This window comes from Marmota monax, unplaced genomic scaffold (genome assembly GCF_021218885.2).
Source record: "Marmota monax isolate L192 unplaced genomic scaffold, Marmota_monax_Labrador192_F-V1.1 WCK01_AAM20220418_F8-fsc00099, whole genome shotgun sequence".
NCBI lineage: Eukaryota > Metazoa > Chordata > Mammalia > Rodentia > Sciuridae > Marmota > Marmota monax.
Genome location: NW_026692126.1, coordinates 2221785 through 2234272, shown reverse-complemented (window position 1 = coordinate 2234272; position 12488 = coordinate 2221785). Strand labels below are relative to the sequence as shown.

At 43.1% G+C, this 12488-nt stretch overlaps 1 protein-coding gene across 9 annotated transcripts in view; it reads left to right on the top strand.

The window, feature by feature from the left end:
• The window catches only part of Ppp1r12b (protein phosphatase 1 regulatory subunit 12B), a 198770-nt gene that overhangs the window by 176769 nt on the left and 9513 nt on the right, over nucleotides 1–12488 (top strand). For 4 of the 9 annotated variants that reach the window (XM_058585821.1, XM_058585830.1, XM_058585833.1 and 1 more), the window contains 3 exons: nucleotides 2951–3004; nucleotides 4397–4447; nucleotides 9446–9620. In XM_058585821.1, coding sequence (XP_058441804.1) covers nucleotides 2951–3004; nucleotides 4397–4447; nucleotides 9446–9580 — 240 coding nt within the window. In that variant the 3' untranslated portion in view covers nucleotides 9581–9620. The remainder of the gene's footprint in view (nucleotides 1–2950; nucleotides 3005–4396; nucleotides 4448–9445; nucleotides 9621–12488) is intronic. The other 5 variants (XM_046463885.2, XM_046463902.2, XM_046463924.2 and 2 more) reach the window with 3 other exon arrangements.

Here is a 12488-nt window from a genome sequence, read left to right as displayed (position 1 = left end):
GGCCTAGAAACAAGAGTGGCTTGCTTAGGTTATGTAGCACATCAGGGGAAGAAGAGCTGCTGGAACCCGGGATTAGGTCCTGATGTAAAGATTCCATCCTGCAACGATTCCTTCCTATCTCCCCAGGCTACACCCTCCTTCAGCTAGAAATAAAGAGCTGGTAGGCGGGAACGCAAGGATATCCATTTCCTCTCACTGCTGGGCCTGATTTTATTAGATGATGCATTAGAGGGTGGTAGAGGTAATGACCTCATCACTAGTGAAATAAACCCTGCAGCTGAGAGCTAGAGCAAGTACTGTCTTAGGTTACTGCAGAGTTAACCGGAAACCCAGATGCCTAGGGACTAAGAATTTGAAAAGCCAATCTGAGGTAAAAATGACTCTTTACAAGGAGAGCGTGAAATGAAAACCAGAGGTGGCTAGTCAATCTGGTAATTTGATATGATCCAAAAGTAAGACTAAAATATAGAGTTGAATAGTCCCAAACTGTGGGGTTTGGTGGGGACCGGGGTAGTCAAATACCCTCTGAACAGCATCCCTCTGGCATGGGATGAGCAAGAGGCACCAGCATGTAGAAGATAGTGCTACAAAACTGTGTGGGATCCCAGCAAGACAGCTAGGACAGCCACACTGACCAGAAAAGGGCTTAGCCAGGCTCAAAATAGTTGGCCTGTCCTGAGAGCTGCCTCTGTCAATTTGAAAAAGGCACTCCCTTCTGCCTGTGATAGTAGCCAAATACGTCTCTTCCTGGGAATTTCTGAGACCTACTGCAACAGATAGATAACAACTGGACTTAACATGGTTTTGTGGAATAAGAAAGTAGGTCTCTAAATCTAAGAGGAAAAAATAAAATACAGATATACACAGTTACAACCCTGCCCCAAGGCAGGGTAAGCCTTAAGATATCTCTTCATCTCAGTACTACTGAGCCAGGCAAACATCTAATTTATGATAGATCCTTAGGAGATGTCTGGTCCAATTTTTATTCTGAATTGTGCCAAATATTGGCATCTGTCAATAAATACAGATCTGGTTCTTATCAGTTATTATTGGGCTGTATTTTATAGAAAAATAAGGAGCAGTCAGGACTGTGAAGAACCACAGGAAAAACCTAGTTTCACCTGCTGCACATTTTCTTCGGCAGAAGCTTCTGGCAGTTAGCTTGTTTCTTGACCTATTGGGTGGGGTTCACGGCCTTTCCCCCAGCTTCGCTTCATAGCAATGAGCAGCCTAGCAAGCTGTGGACATTAAAAATAAAATCAGCCTTTCCCAAGTCACTGGGGAATAGCATTTACCCTCCAGCCAACTGCTTTGCTGGGTGTGTCAAAATATACTTAGTTTTGCCAAATATAAGTTATTGAAATTCAGAAGAAATGGTGGCACTACAAACCCTTTCTCTGTTTACCAAAAATGGAGTTGTTTGGTAGGACAGTGGGCGGGAGCCTGTGAGTCTCATACATTTACGTGGAGACAGTTACCACATGGACACGCACAGTGTTTTTACATGGAAGGTTCACCTGAACTCTATCAGGCTTGACATTTAAAACAAAACAAGCAAATAAAAAACTAGTTCTTTGTATACATGAATTTAAACATAGTTTCTCAGGCTTAGGAAAGGGAGACTTAATGAGGATCTGCATAAATCCCAGTTTCAACTTCTCTTTTCCTTCTGCACCCTTCCTACTGTAGATGCAGTATTAAGGCACATAGCCATGACCTTCAGAGCAGAAGGTGAAAGCCCAGGACAGGAGCCAGATTCCGAGGATTAATGTTAGTTCTGGCTATTCCTTAATTTTGGGGGGAAAGGGTAACCTCTGCCAGAAAACCAGCATAATTTCTATACTTATTGACTGTTGTCTGAGCCTGGCACAAGGCAAAATAAAAATAATCACCTTTACTTATTAAATATCTATAAGAAATTCTTCCCTGTTCTGTAATGCTAAGAAGGGTTCCTTTTTACTCCCTTATTTAAGACAGGATTATTATCTGAGTTTATTCTACATTTTGGGTATGTAGCCACATCTTTTTAACCCTTCTAAAAACTATAACTTAAAGGTCAATGGTGATCTAAAATACATTCTAAATCCTTTATGCAGATAAAATATTAACTGAAAGTCCAGGGTATGCAACAGATAAAAATGGAAGTGCTGTGTTCAAAGCAGGGCTCCCAAGAAGTGTAAGCACACACAGAGACCAGTGCTCTGTAAGGAAAATGGCCTCAGTGCCTGTGAGACAGAAGGAATGGGAGAAGGGATTGTTTAGAGGAGAGCCATGGGGCCTTCAAGGATCTCCAGCCTTTTAAAGTAGAAAACCCATTTCTCATTTCCTCTGGATTATGATATTACTCATAAAAAAGAAGGGAGAGGGACAGTACAACATAAGAAGATAGTTGGCCCTGGAGACAGAGAGAAAGAGAACTAGGAGAGGAAGCTGGGTATGTGTTGAATAATGTCTTTGTACGATTGATTGATTGATTGATTGATTGACTGACTGATTGATTTTTGGTACTAGGGATTTAACCCAGAGGTACTTTACCACTGAGCTACATCCCCAGCCCTTTTTATGTTTTATTTTAAGGCAGAGTAACTTAGTAAGTTGCTTAGGACCTTGATAGATTGCTAAGGCTGGCCTTAAACTTGCAATCCTCCTGCCTCAGCCTCCCAAGCTGCTGGGATTACAGGAATGTGCCTCCACACCCAGCACATGTGACTTTTGGAGTGTCACAATGCCTTACCCACCCCCCCAATCAGTGAGAATCCTGCAAACTTCAGAGACAAAATAATGTTAGGCTTAGTGATCTATCAGAATTTATTTTGTTGGGACACTTGCTAAAGTGAAAGCCCAAAGCCTGGCCATCTACTTCTGAGTGTCCAGTGGTGAAGATGAACGAGACTGGGTTTCCCCTGGCAAAAGAACTGAAGTAACAAGTGTTTTCTTTCCATCTGCTCAGCAGAAACAAGAAAAGACCTCTGACCGATCATCAATGCTAGAAATGGAGAAACGGGTACGTGCATGTCTCTTTTTCCCGTTTCATCTCTCTCTCTGACTTTCCCTAACTTTGTTGTTTGTGCCAGTGGAAAAAGTTCATCTTAAGAAGGTAGGAACTCTGCCACATTCCATTCCCAGCCTGATGAGAAATTCTTTTTGTCTGATTCTGGACAGTAATTTGATTGCTAGTCCTTTTGGCTTCCTCAGTACTTTGTACACATTCCAGTCTTAGGGTGGGAAGGGTTCTTGGAAGGTCATCTTGTTGTAGTTCTTCCAATAGGCACAACTACACACATACACATAGCCATAATATATTTTGGTTTACTGTAAATCATCATAAGCGTGCGTGCGCGCGCACACATACACACATACATATACAAGGGCTCTTTGCCCTTCTCATCACTTTAAAAAGAAAAGTTTTTAACAGGACCCTCTGCCATTGATTTAATTCATTTGACTTGAGACATGAACCATCAGAATCCCACTCTCTGGTTCAATTGCTGACCTCCTTCCAACTGCACTCAGCATATTTTTCTGGGATTTGACATTCTTGGATTGGGAAAACTCAATTAGATTTATTGATGAGCTCTAGTTTAGATTTGACCCTAGGGATATAATATGTTCCCATCTCTCCTGTTATTGTATGTTTAATTTGGAAAGCAGCTAAGTTTTATATTTCATTTCCTTGGCCTATAGCCAAACCTCCTTGGTATCTCATCTGATCAAGGACTCTCTGTTGCATTCAGGCTAAAATAAGAGTTAGTTGCTGGGAGAAAGAAAGGGAGGGAGACAGGAACTTGGAGTAGGGATGCTATTTCTTAGTAGACAGTGATGTCTACTTCCTTGCAAACCATCTCCCTGTCATGAGAGAAGCAGTTCCCTAAGATTTTGTTTGGGGGGCTTGGGATATTACTGAGGATAATGGTGGATTTTTGTTAATAGAAAGCAAGGATTCTGGCTACTTGCAGTCATTTGAAAGTCCATGAAACCTTCCAGCTTGCAGAGAATAACTCAGAGTGCCCTGGTCTGATCATCTGTAAGCAAGTTGCTTCCCTCTATGTCTTCTGATGTTTTGCAAGAAGAATTAGATCCTGGGATTTTGAGGTGGGGAGTAACCAGGGATTGAACCCAGGGGCACTCAACCACTGAGCCACATCCCCAACCCTATTTTGCATTTTATTTAGAGATAGGGTCTCACTTATTTGCTTAGAGATCCTGGGATTCTTATCAGTGAAGTAGCTCATTCTACAGGGACAGGATGAAGGAGCGCTCACATCTGGGTAAGGTTTGTCTGAGTCAGTAGACAGACCCTTTACCATGAAGCTGCTGATCCCATAGCAGCTGGGAGGTGCGTCGTGGCTGCCTGTAGGTCCATTACATGTTCAACAGTCTCCTTGTTTCTAAACAGGAGAGACGAGCCTTGGAGCGGAAAATGTCAGAAATGGAAGAAGAGATGAAGGTATGAAGAGATTTTTTTCTCTCTTTGTATGCCTGTTCTCTAAATGCCTGCCAAGACTGGATACTTAAGCATAGGCCTGCCCTCTCTGAAATTCACCACAAACTCCACACTCCCAGGAAGAGATGATATGTGAAGAGGAGGTTTCCCAGGCACTCTCAGCTCACATAGCATCTACTGTGGTCACCTCGATGTCCACATATTGCCCTCAGTTTAAAGGGAAGTCTCTAGAAGACCGGAGGTAAACCCAAGTTGAACATGTAAGGTTTTCTGAGCAATGGCTTCACCCTTGAAAGGCTAAATAAAAAGACTAGTACACACGTTTCCAACTCTGCAGAGCTTACCATTAGGTATTCAGTGAAGCCTGCGTATGGCCACAGGCTTTCCTCCCTGCAGCGCCTCCCTAACCCAGCCCTTTGCAGGAAAGAACACAGATTGAGTCATTCTGTAGCAGAGTAAAAATTTATTCTGATATTGATTTCCTTCCCCAGTCCATCTCCTCTGCGGTGTTCCAGTGTGCTTGGCACTGTCCCACTAGAATAAGCTCATGCCACCAGATATACTTCAGGCTTGCTGTTTTCCTCTCAACCTTCACCATGACCTGAAGTGATATAGCCTCCACTGGGCACTTTAGTGAACAGTTGCCATTCTTTGCAGCTTTGAATGCTAAGATTTGGTAATATTTTGAAAGGAATAAACTCACTACTGTGGAAGGGGAAGATACAAAGCTGCTCAGGGTAGCCACCTGGATATGATTGTGGAGCATCCCATCCCCACAGTGGCCTTAATGCCACATGGCCACAATCACCTAGTGCTTGCTAAGCTTCTTTTCTTTCTTCAAGGATCTTATTGTGCTGCCGCCAAGTGTTCATTGGGTGAGACCCAGGTTTCATCAGCTAGGAAACAAGAATACTAATTCAGTTTCAGGCATATCCCTAAATTTCTTTCTGTGAATAGTAGGTATCCCTAATGTACAGTTAGAGCACCTTGAGAGACGCATTTATTGTTCCAAAGGCTTATGTTTAATTTTGGGGGTGTGGGGGCCTTTCAGGACATGACAAGGTCATAGTTTTCACAAGATCCTATTGCTTTTTTTTTTTTTTTTGGCACTACTGGGATTGAACCCAGGGGTGCTACATCCCCAACTCTCTTTTATTTTTTTTACATTTTGAGACAGGATCTTTCTAAGTTGTAGTTGCCCAGGTTTGCCTTGAATCTGTGATCCTCCTTTCTCAGCCTCCCAAGTTGCTGGGATTATAGGCATGTGCTTTGTTATATTGCATCCAGCTGTTACTCTTTATAATATATGGTTGATTCTCCTGAGATGATAGGACGATACCCTACCACTGTTAAACCTCTTCATCTTCTGCTTTTTCTAAACCCATCTCACATTCAGAACTATTCTCGCCCTCTTAGCGTGGCATGTGAGCATTGTAAATAATCCCAGATGGATGGATCAGCATCTCTTGGTTGCATGGCGACTATTCCATCTTCGAAACCCTTGAGTTACACCGTTTGTACTTTGCTATTAGGTAGCTGTCCTGTCATTGATGCTCATTAAGAAATGGCTAAAAGAAGAAGGAAGGAAGGACCAAAATGCGGATCCTCATGTAAATGAAGCCAAAACTGGTGCCTCCCAGCAAGTACTGAGGAGCCCAGAACCAACCTATACCCACCAGTCCTGAAACTCTTGAGTTGTCTCCACACAGGACCCCACACAAAGACCCAGAAAGTGGCCAAAAGTGGATAACTTGAGATCATTTCCTATTTCTGTTCCCATTCTAAAATGGAGAATACAGAAGTCCTCCTGTGTTCTAGTTGCTATCGATCCTGTGGTTGAGACAAATTTACATGTTTCTCTCTCTCTATCCTGTCAGACCATGATTTCCTAAAGTAAGTCATGAGTTCTTTTCTTTTCTCAATAGAGTTTATTGTACATGAACGTGTTTGCTCTCTCTAGTTAGAAGCCATTTGCCAACAACTTTAAAAATCAATTTGTTTACATTATCAACTGGAGCCAGATCATGATGGTTTTGGCCCCCAAACCAGTAGATAAGCTGTTTTAAGATTGGTTTTTATTTTGGGTCTTTTTTTTTTTTTTTAGTTAAAAATATACCCCCGCAGTCATTGCCTTTTTTTCTCCATTCCTAATTACAAAGTTGTGGAGAATAAATGCCTATAGGCTCCAAAGCCCTTAAACAGTTTGCTCAAATCATATAGTACTACCAGATTTACAAACTGTCCAGCTCCCCCTAGAGGACTAAGGGGGAGGAACGTCAGAGCCTCCAGTCACACCAACATTGCATTGGTGTCTGTACCTTCTTTGAAAACAAAAACTTCAAATATACAAATATAAATGTTATCAAATTAATATCACTGCTCTGTAGGAATCAAAGAAAATCCTTGTTCAGCTCCAAGTTCTCTATTCAGGCTATTTTTCATTGTGACCAACTTTTCTAGAGTAGTTAGTGGACAAAATTTGTGTGTATTAGGTAGCCAGCCAACAGTGCATGCAACCATCGTGTGGGACCCAGTAGAGGCTGGACCTGTTGGTCTCCATATTTTTGCATATTTGTACAGATGCTCAAATCTCCCTGGTGCAATCAGTAGGGAGCAGTTTATGCGGCTGACCTCCAGTGAACCTTTAAAGAGGAAGTGTTCAAGGACACAGAGTAATTTTGGTGCCTATTTTTCTGACTCTAGCAAGTAAAATACAAAGGCCAGGTGAAACGGGAACCATGAGATTGGCTCACCCAGATGTAGGTGGGCTCTGTAGTTGTAAGTTGGGTTGTGCCCCTCTGGCCTTTACCTAGAAAGGTAAGTATTCATAAATTCTCCCCAGGAGAAACCCCACCCAGATCCTGGGCTGGAGCAGGATTACATGCCAGCTTCTGACAGACATGTATGTCAGTGTAAGCTGTGCTAGACTTGCACTTGGTCCTGGGATGTTCCCTCACCTGATCTCATTACTTTTCTACTGCATCCTTCATTCAGCATCACCCTCCTTGCTAGACCTTCTGCCCTTCTTTTCCCAGGTCCTTGCATGACAGAGGCCCATCAACCAATCTCCTTTTAGATTGGTCCTGGGATTTTTACTTTGCTTATTTTGGAAACATCACTCGCCGACTTCAGCTGTGCCCTTGTCCACTCTGCTCTATGCCCTGCACTCTTCCCCATCTTCTTGCCATGTTCTGTAGAACATGCTTTCTATAGACCGCTTTCTATAGAACATTCCACCAGTGTTTCCTGCTTCTCTCACGCTACTAACTTGCAAATTCTTCTACTTCAGTCTGCTTGTATTCACATGTTAGATTGAGTCACCTTCATAGTTCATGTCTTTAATATTCTCTGGGAGGCAAGGACCACTTCATATAATGCTAATGATTGTGTTGAAAGCTTGGTCCAATGTCAACACCAGTGAAGGGTGAGAGCCAGGGACTTTCCATTGGTTCTTAAATTTGGTCCCTGCCCATCTCTTTAAACTTTTCCATGTGCTGCACCATGATCTCCCTCCTCTGTCCCCTTCATGACTGAGATGCTTACAGTGGGCAAAGAGGGTTGCCCAGTCCCTCCTGTCCAGTGGCTCCATGGAATTGCTTGGCTACCCTACCTCTTTGCAAGATGGTTATTCTCCCTTTGGGGGGAAAGGGATATTCAGTGATTTGTCTCTGCTTGTTTTTCCTTTTCACTGTTTTTCCCCTCATACTACCTTTCATTTTCTGCTTTACTCCCAAACTTTTACTCCACTAATCTTTCATTTCTGTCCTCCTCATTGTGTGGGTATGGGAAACATTTCTCTAATACCCGGTGATCTTTTTGTCATCATTGTAACCCAGAATTGTCTGTCCTCATCCATGAAACTCCATTTGCATAACAAAGTCATTCCCCTCCTCCCCAAAAGCTGATGGCCTCAGTTTCAGGGTCAGTGCAAATGATCACTTAGGAAGGACGTGGAGCAGAGTAGGCAGGCCCGTGATATAGTCTCATTTATTGAAGTCTTTAAGTCCTTACAGGGTTTTAAGAAAAATACCCATGGGCTGGTTGTTCTATTCCATTTACAACACTGACAGACAGTAAGGGCTGAAATTGGCCCAGCCACTTCCATTATCATTTGGACATTTATGATTTCTCCACTTTTATGTGCAGAAACTTCCAGTGTACGACTCTTTTTGTGAACACCTTTAAGCAGCTCCCAGCCTCAGCATTAACTCGGACAGAGGGAACACAGTTAGCTATGAACTTAGTGATGCATATAATCATATATCAGGTCAGAGGAAGGTCAGCAGCTCTGGGATCCTAAAATGCAGAGGAGAACTAGCAAGGCCAAGGAAGCTTCCTCCAAAGCAGGTTAGAGCTGTGACAGTTGTTTATTATTTCACTATGTGTCATTTCATCCTGCTAAACAGTACATGCCATATACAGAAAGCGGTTCAATAACAGACCCCTCTCTTGTTTTCCTTGTTTTGTTTTTTAAAATTAAAAAGAAAAATGAAGTAAGGAAAGAATCCAGAAAGAAAACAAATGGGAAGTATGGAGAGAAGATGAGATGAGAGAGAAAGAAAAGGGCAGCAGCTGGATTTAGGAACACACCAAGTCCTTAGTTTGACAGTGACATGGAGGGTCCCTGAGGCTGTGGCTCAGCCTATGAATTTGGTTCAGAAGGCCCCAAGCTACTTGGTAGACTGTCATTCTCAAAAGTGATCCAGATATGCATTTGAAGTGTCCGGTTGTATCCATATGGCCAACCATCAGCACACTTAGGCCTCAGCCAAGAATCTCAGACATAGCTCTCCCCTCTCTGGTGCTTTTCTCCACCCTCCCTCAACCAACATACATGATTTGCTCTCATTGCTCCTGCCTCTCTCATTTCCTGTCTAGCATGAAAACTAAAAACAAAAACAAAAAGTCACATGGTTTCTTTGTCCTACTTTTTTCTCCTCTGGTCTGTCTTGTCTCTTTCTGTCTTGTCTGTCTTTCCCCTCCGTGTCTCACTCTCTGCAGAATCTCCACCAGCTAAAACAGATTCAAACCTTGAAGCAGATGAACGAGCAACTGCAGGCTGAGAACAGGGCCCTGACCCGAGTGGTGGCCAGACTCTCGGAGTCCATCGAGTCCTCGGACACCCAGGAGCTCTAGTTCTTGCCCTTCCTCTCCACCTCACTTCCCTCCTCCACTACTCCAGGCAGGTTTACTCTTCTTGTTGGTTCCAGAAGCCCTGTGCTTATCCCCTCCATAAGAGCCTCTGTGCAGGTTCCTGTAAAGCTTGGTCATCTGGAGGTGGAGGGAGCCAGGACTGAGACCTTAGAATGGGAAATAACAGCATAGGTCGAGGGAGGCGGTGGGAGACTCGCATGGGCCAGCGTACACTTAGTAAGATAACTACATTACTTGTCCTTCTCCTAGATACTGAGTATGTATTTTCTAACTCGGTTACACATAAATGTGCACACGTGTGGTATGCCTATACCTGTGTACATTCATGCACATGTATTTCTTTGGTGGGGTCATTCCCAAACTGAGATAGAGCTTTCCCAGTCAACTGCAACTTGGTCCCCTACATCAATTGGGGATAGTTGTAGACTCCAAATAATGGTTGGGTCTGGGGTAATAAAGGACAAGAGCTCTCAATCCTGCCTGCATGTTAGACCCACCTGGAAGCTGTTGACATATGCCAGTGCCTGGGCCCACTCCAAAGAATCGATGGTTTGGGTTGAGACCCAGACTTCAGTATTTTTTTTTCAAAGCTCTATTGTTGATTCTTTTGTTCAACTAGGGTTGAGAACCACAGCCATTTAAATACCAGGCAGAATTAAATCCTTGCATATGGCAGCATAGGCAGAGAGGACTAGAACCAATGGCTAGAGCCATTCTGGCCCAGCTCTGCTACCAGCAAAAACATCATGCATCCCACCATCAGAGCAGAACTGAATAGCATCCTTTGCCTCCTTCTACAATAGTCTTTGCTTTCTTCTCCCTCCTTGGGAGGCATTTTTCATCCCTGTCACAAATCTGGACCATGGAGATGTGTCCCTCCCCACCCTGAGTGTGGGCTGAGGCAGAACGCAGTCTATATAAATGAGACCCTCAAATAGCAAGACCCTCCCTAATAGGGCTGACTTTGCAAGGAGATGACAGGCAGTGGAGCAGAGAGCAGGGATTTATTTTCAACTAAGAACAAAAAAAAAGAAAATGTGTTTGGCAAGCTGGAGCCTTCCCCTGGCTGTGGATCTGAAAGACAAGCTCATAGACAGCTTGTTTTCTCATCCCAAGATAGTGTGATGGGGTCACCACTACCCTGAAGTGAGTTTTTAATTTTCAGCAACAATCTAATTAGTCCTGACCAGGGCCTTTTTTTTTTTTTTTTCCCTGCCTATTTGCTTTTGCCTTCAGGGTCAGTAGCTGGCAACTAATATCCACTAGAACTAAAGCACCCAAATTACCATAAGGGCTGAGCTAATATCCTGCTACAGATGCTATCACAGGCTGAAAGAAAATTGAAAGGGAAGTGCTACCATGGGCTGGCAGTGAGCAGCCACTGTTAGGCCTGCCTACCTCCATGCTTTAAAATTAGCCTCCAGATTCCTGGAAAGGGGACTAGGGATTTAGCTCAGTTGTAAAGCACATACTTAGTATGTAAAAGGCCCTAGGTTCAATTAATCCCCAGTGTGCATGCACACATACTTGTGCGCACACAGATTCCTGGAAAATTCAACTTGGGACAAAGTAGAGACCCCAAAAGATGTCCCAGTTATTTTCCCCTCTTTGTTGCAAGACAGTATAGGATATGGGAAAAATTAGATCTCATCCTTTCAGTGGTTAATAACCATGATAAAGTCAGTTAGGGCTTATGCTGAGTGCTTTATATGCTTTTTCTCATTGAATCCTCAATTATTGTACATATTTTTTAAAAAATACAGTCACAGATTATGTGTCCAAGGTCGCTCAGAGAGTTAGTGGTAGAACCAAAATTCAAATCACCTATGGTAGGTTCCAGAGTCCATGTTCTTTGCCCTGTGATTGGAACTGTCTGCTTATTTGGCACAAAGTTTTGGCCGTTTGTTAAGCATATGGCCAAAACATGCAAGAAGGACCTATTAAGCAACTACAGTGCCCAGTACTGCAGCTGAGGGATGAGGGACAGCTTTCTGCCTTCTCAGCACTCCAACTTCCCTGCGAAAGGTTAACTTTTAAAGAACATTTCCCTGCTGAGATTCTGCCCACTGTAAGGAATGCCATTGCCTGGTACATGACCTTCTATAGAAGGGATTGCAAACTGTGACCCACTCCTATGGCCCATGAGCCCTACCAATAGCCAAAAAAGAAATCAAAAGGAGAGTATTTCATAACACATGCAATTACATGGAATTCAAATTTTAATGTCCAAAAATAAAGTTTTACTGGAACCAAGCCATGCTCTTTTGTTTATGTAATATTATTATGTCTGGGGCTGCTTTTGTATTACAGCAACAGAGACTGTGTGGCCTGCAGACCCTGAGATGTTTACAGAAAAACCTTGCTGACCCCCACTAGAAGGAAAAATGAGATAACTAAGCCAAACTGGCAGTGTGATCAAGAGATTTTTCACCCTGCCCTTTTCTTTGTTTGGTTGGTTGGTTGGGTTTTTTTAATAATAGTCCCTGGAGAAAACTTACCTCAGCATGTAGTGCAAGCCACTTACTAACAAAATAAAAGTATTTAACTCATAGTTGAGTTAAATACTAACAAAATAAAAGGGAGGATTCCCTTCCCACCTCCCATGTAGTTGGAAGCAAAGAAATTGAGGCAAGACTGATCTGAAACCCTCTTGCCAGCCTTGCCCTGGAGCTATCTGAAATACACGCATAAACAACTAAAAAAAAAAAAAGAATTTGTAATAGGGGAACAAAAGGAAAACCCCAAGGATCTCCGAGGTGGGAGGCAGTGTGCTATTGGGCCTCACTAGGGCCTCGTGAATCTGAGATACACTTCTATTCTTATTTCTACAAATGAGGGAATGAAGAGTTCATAACTAGACCAAGGTGTCAGGCTACTTAAGTGGCACAGC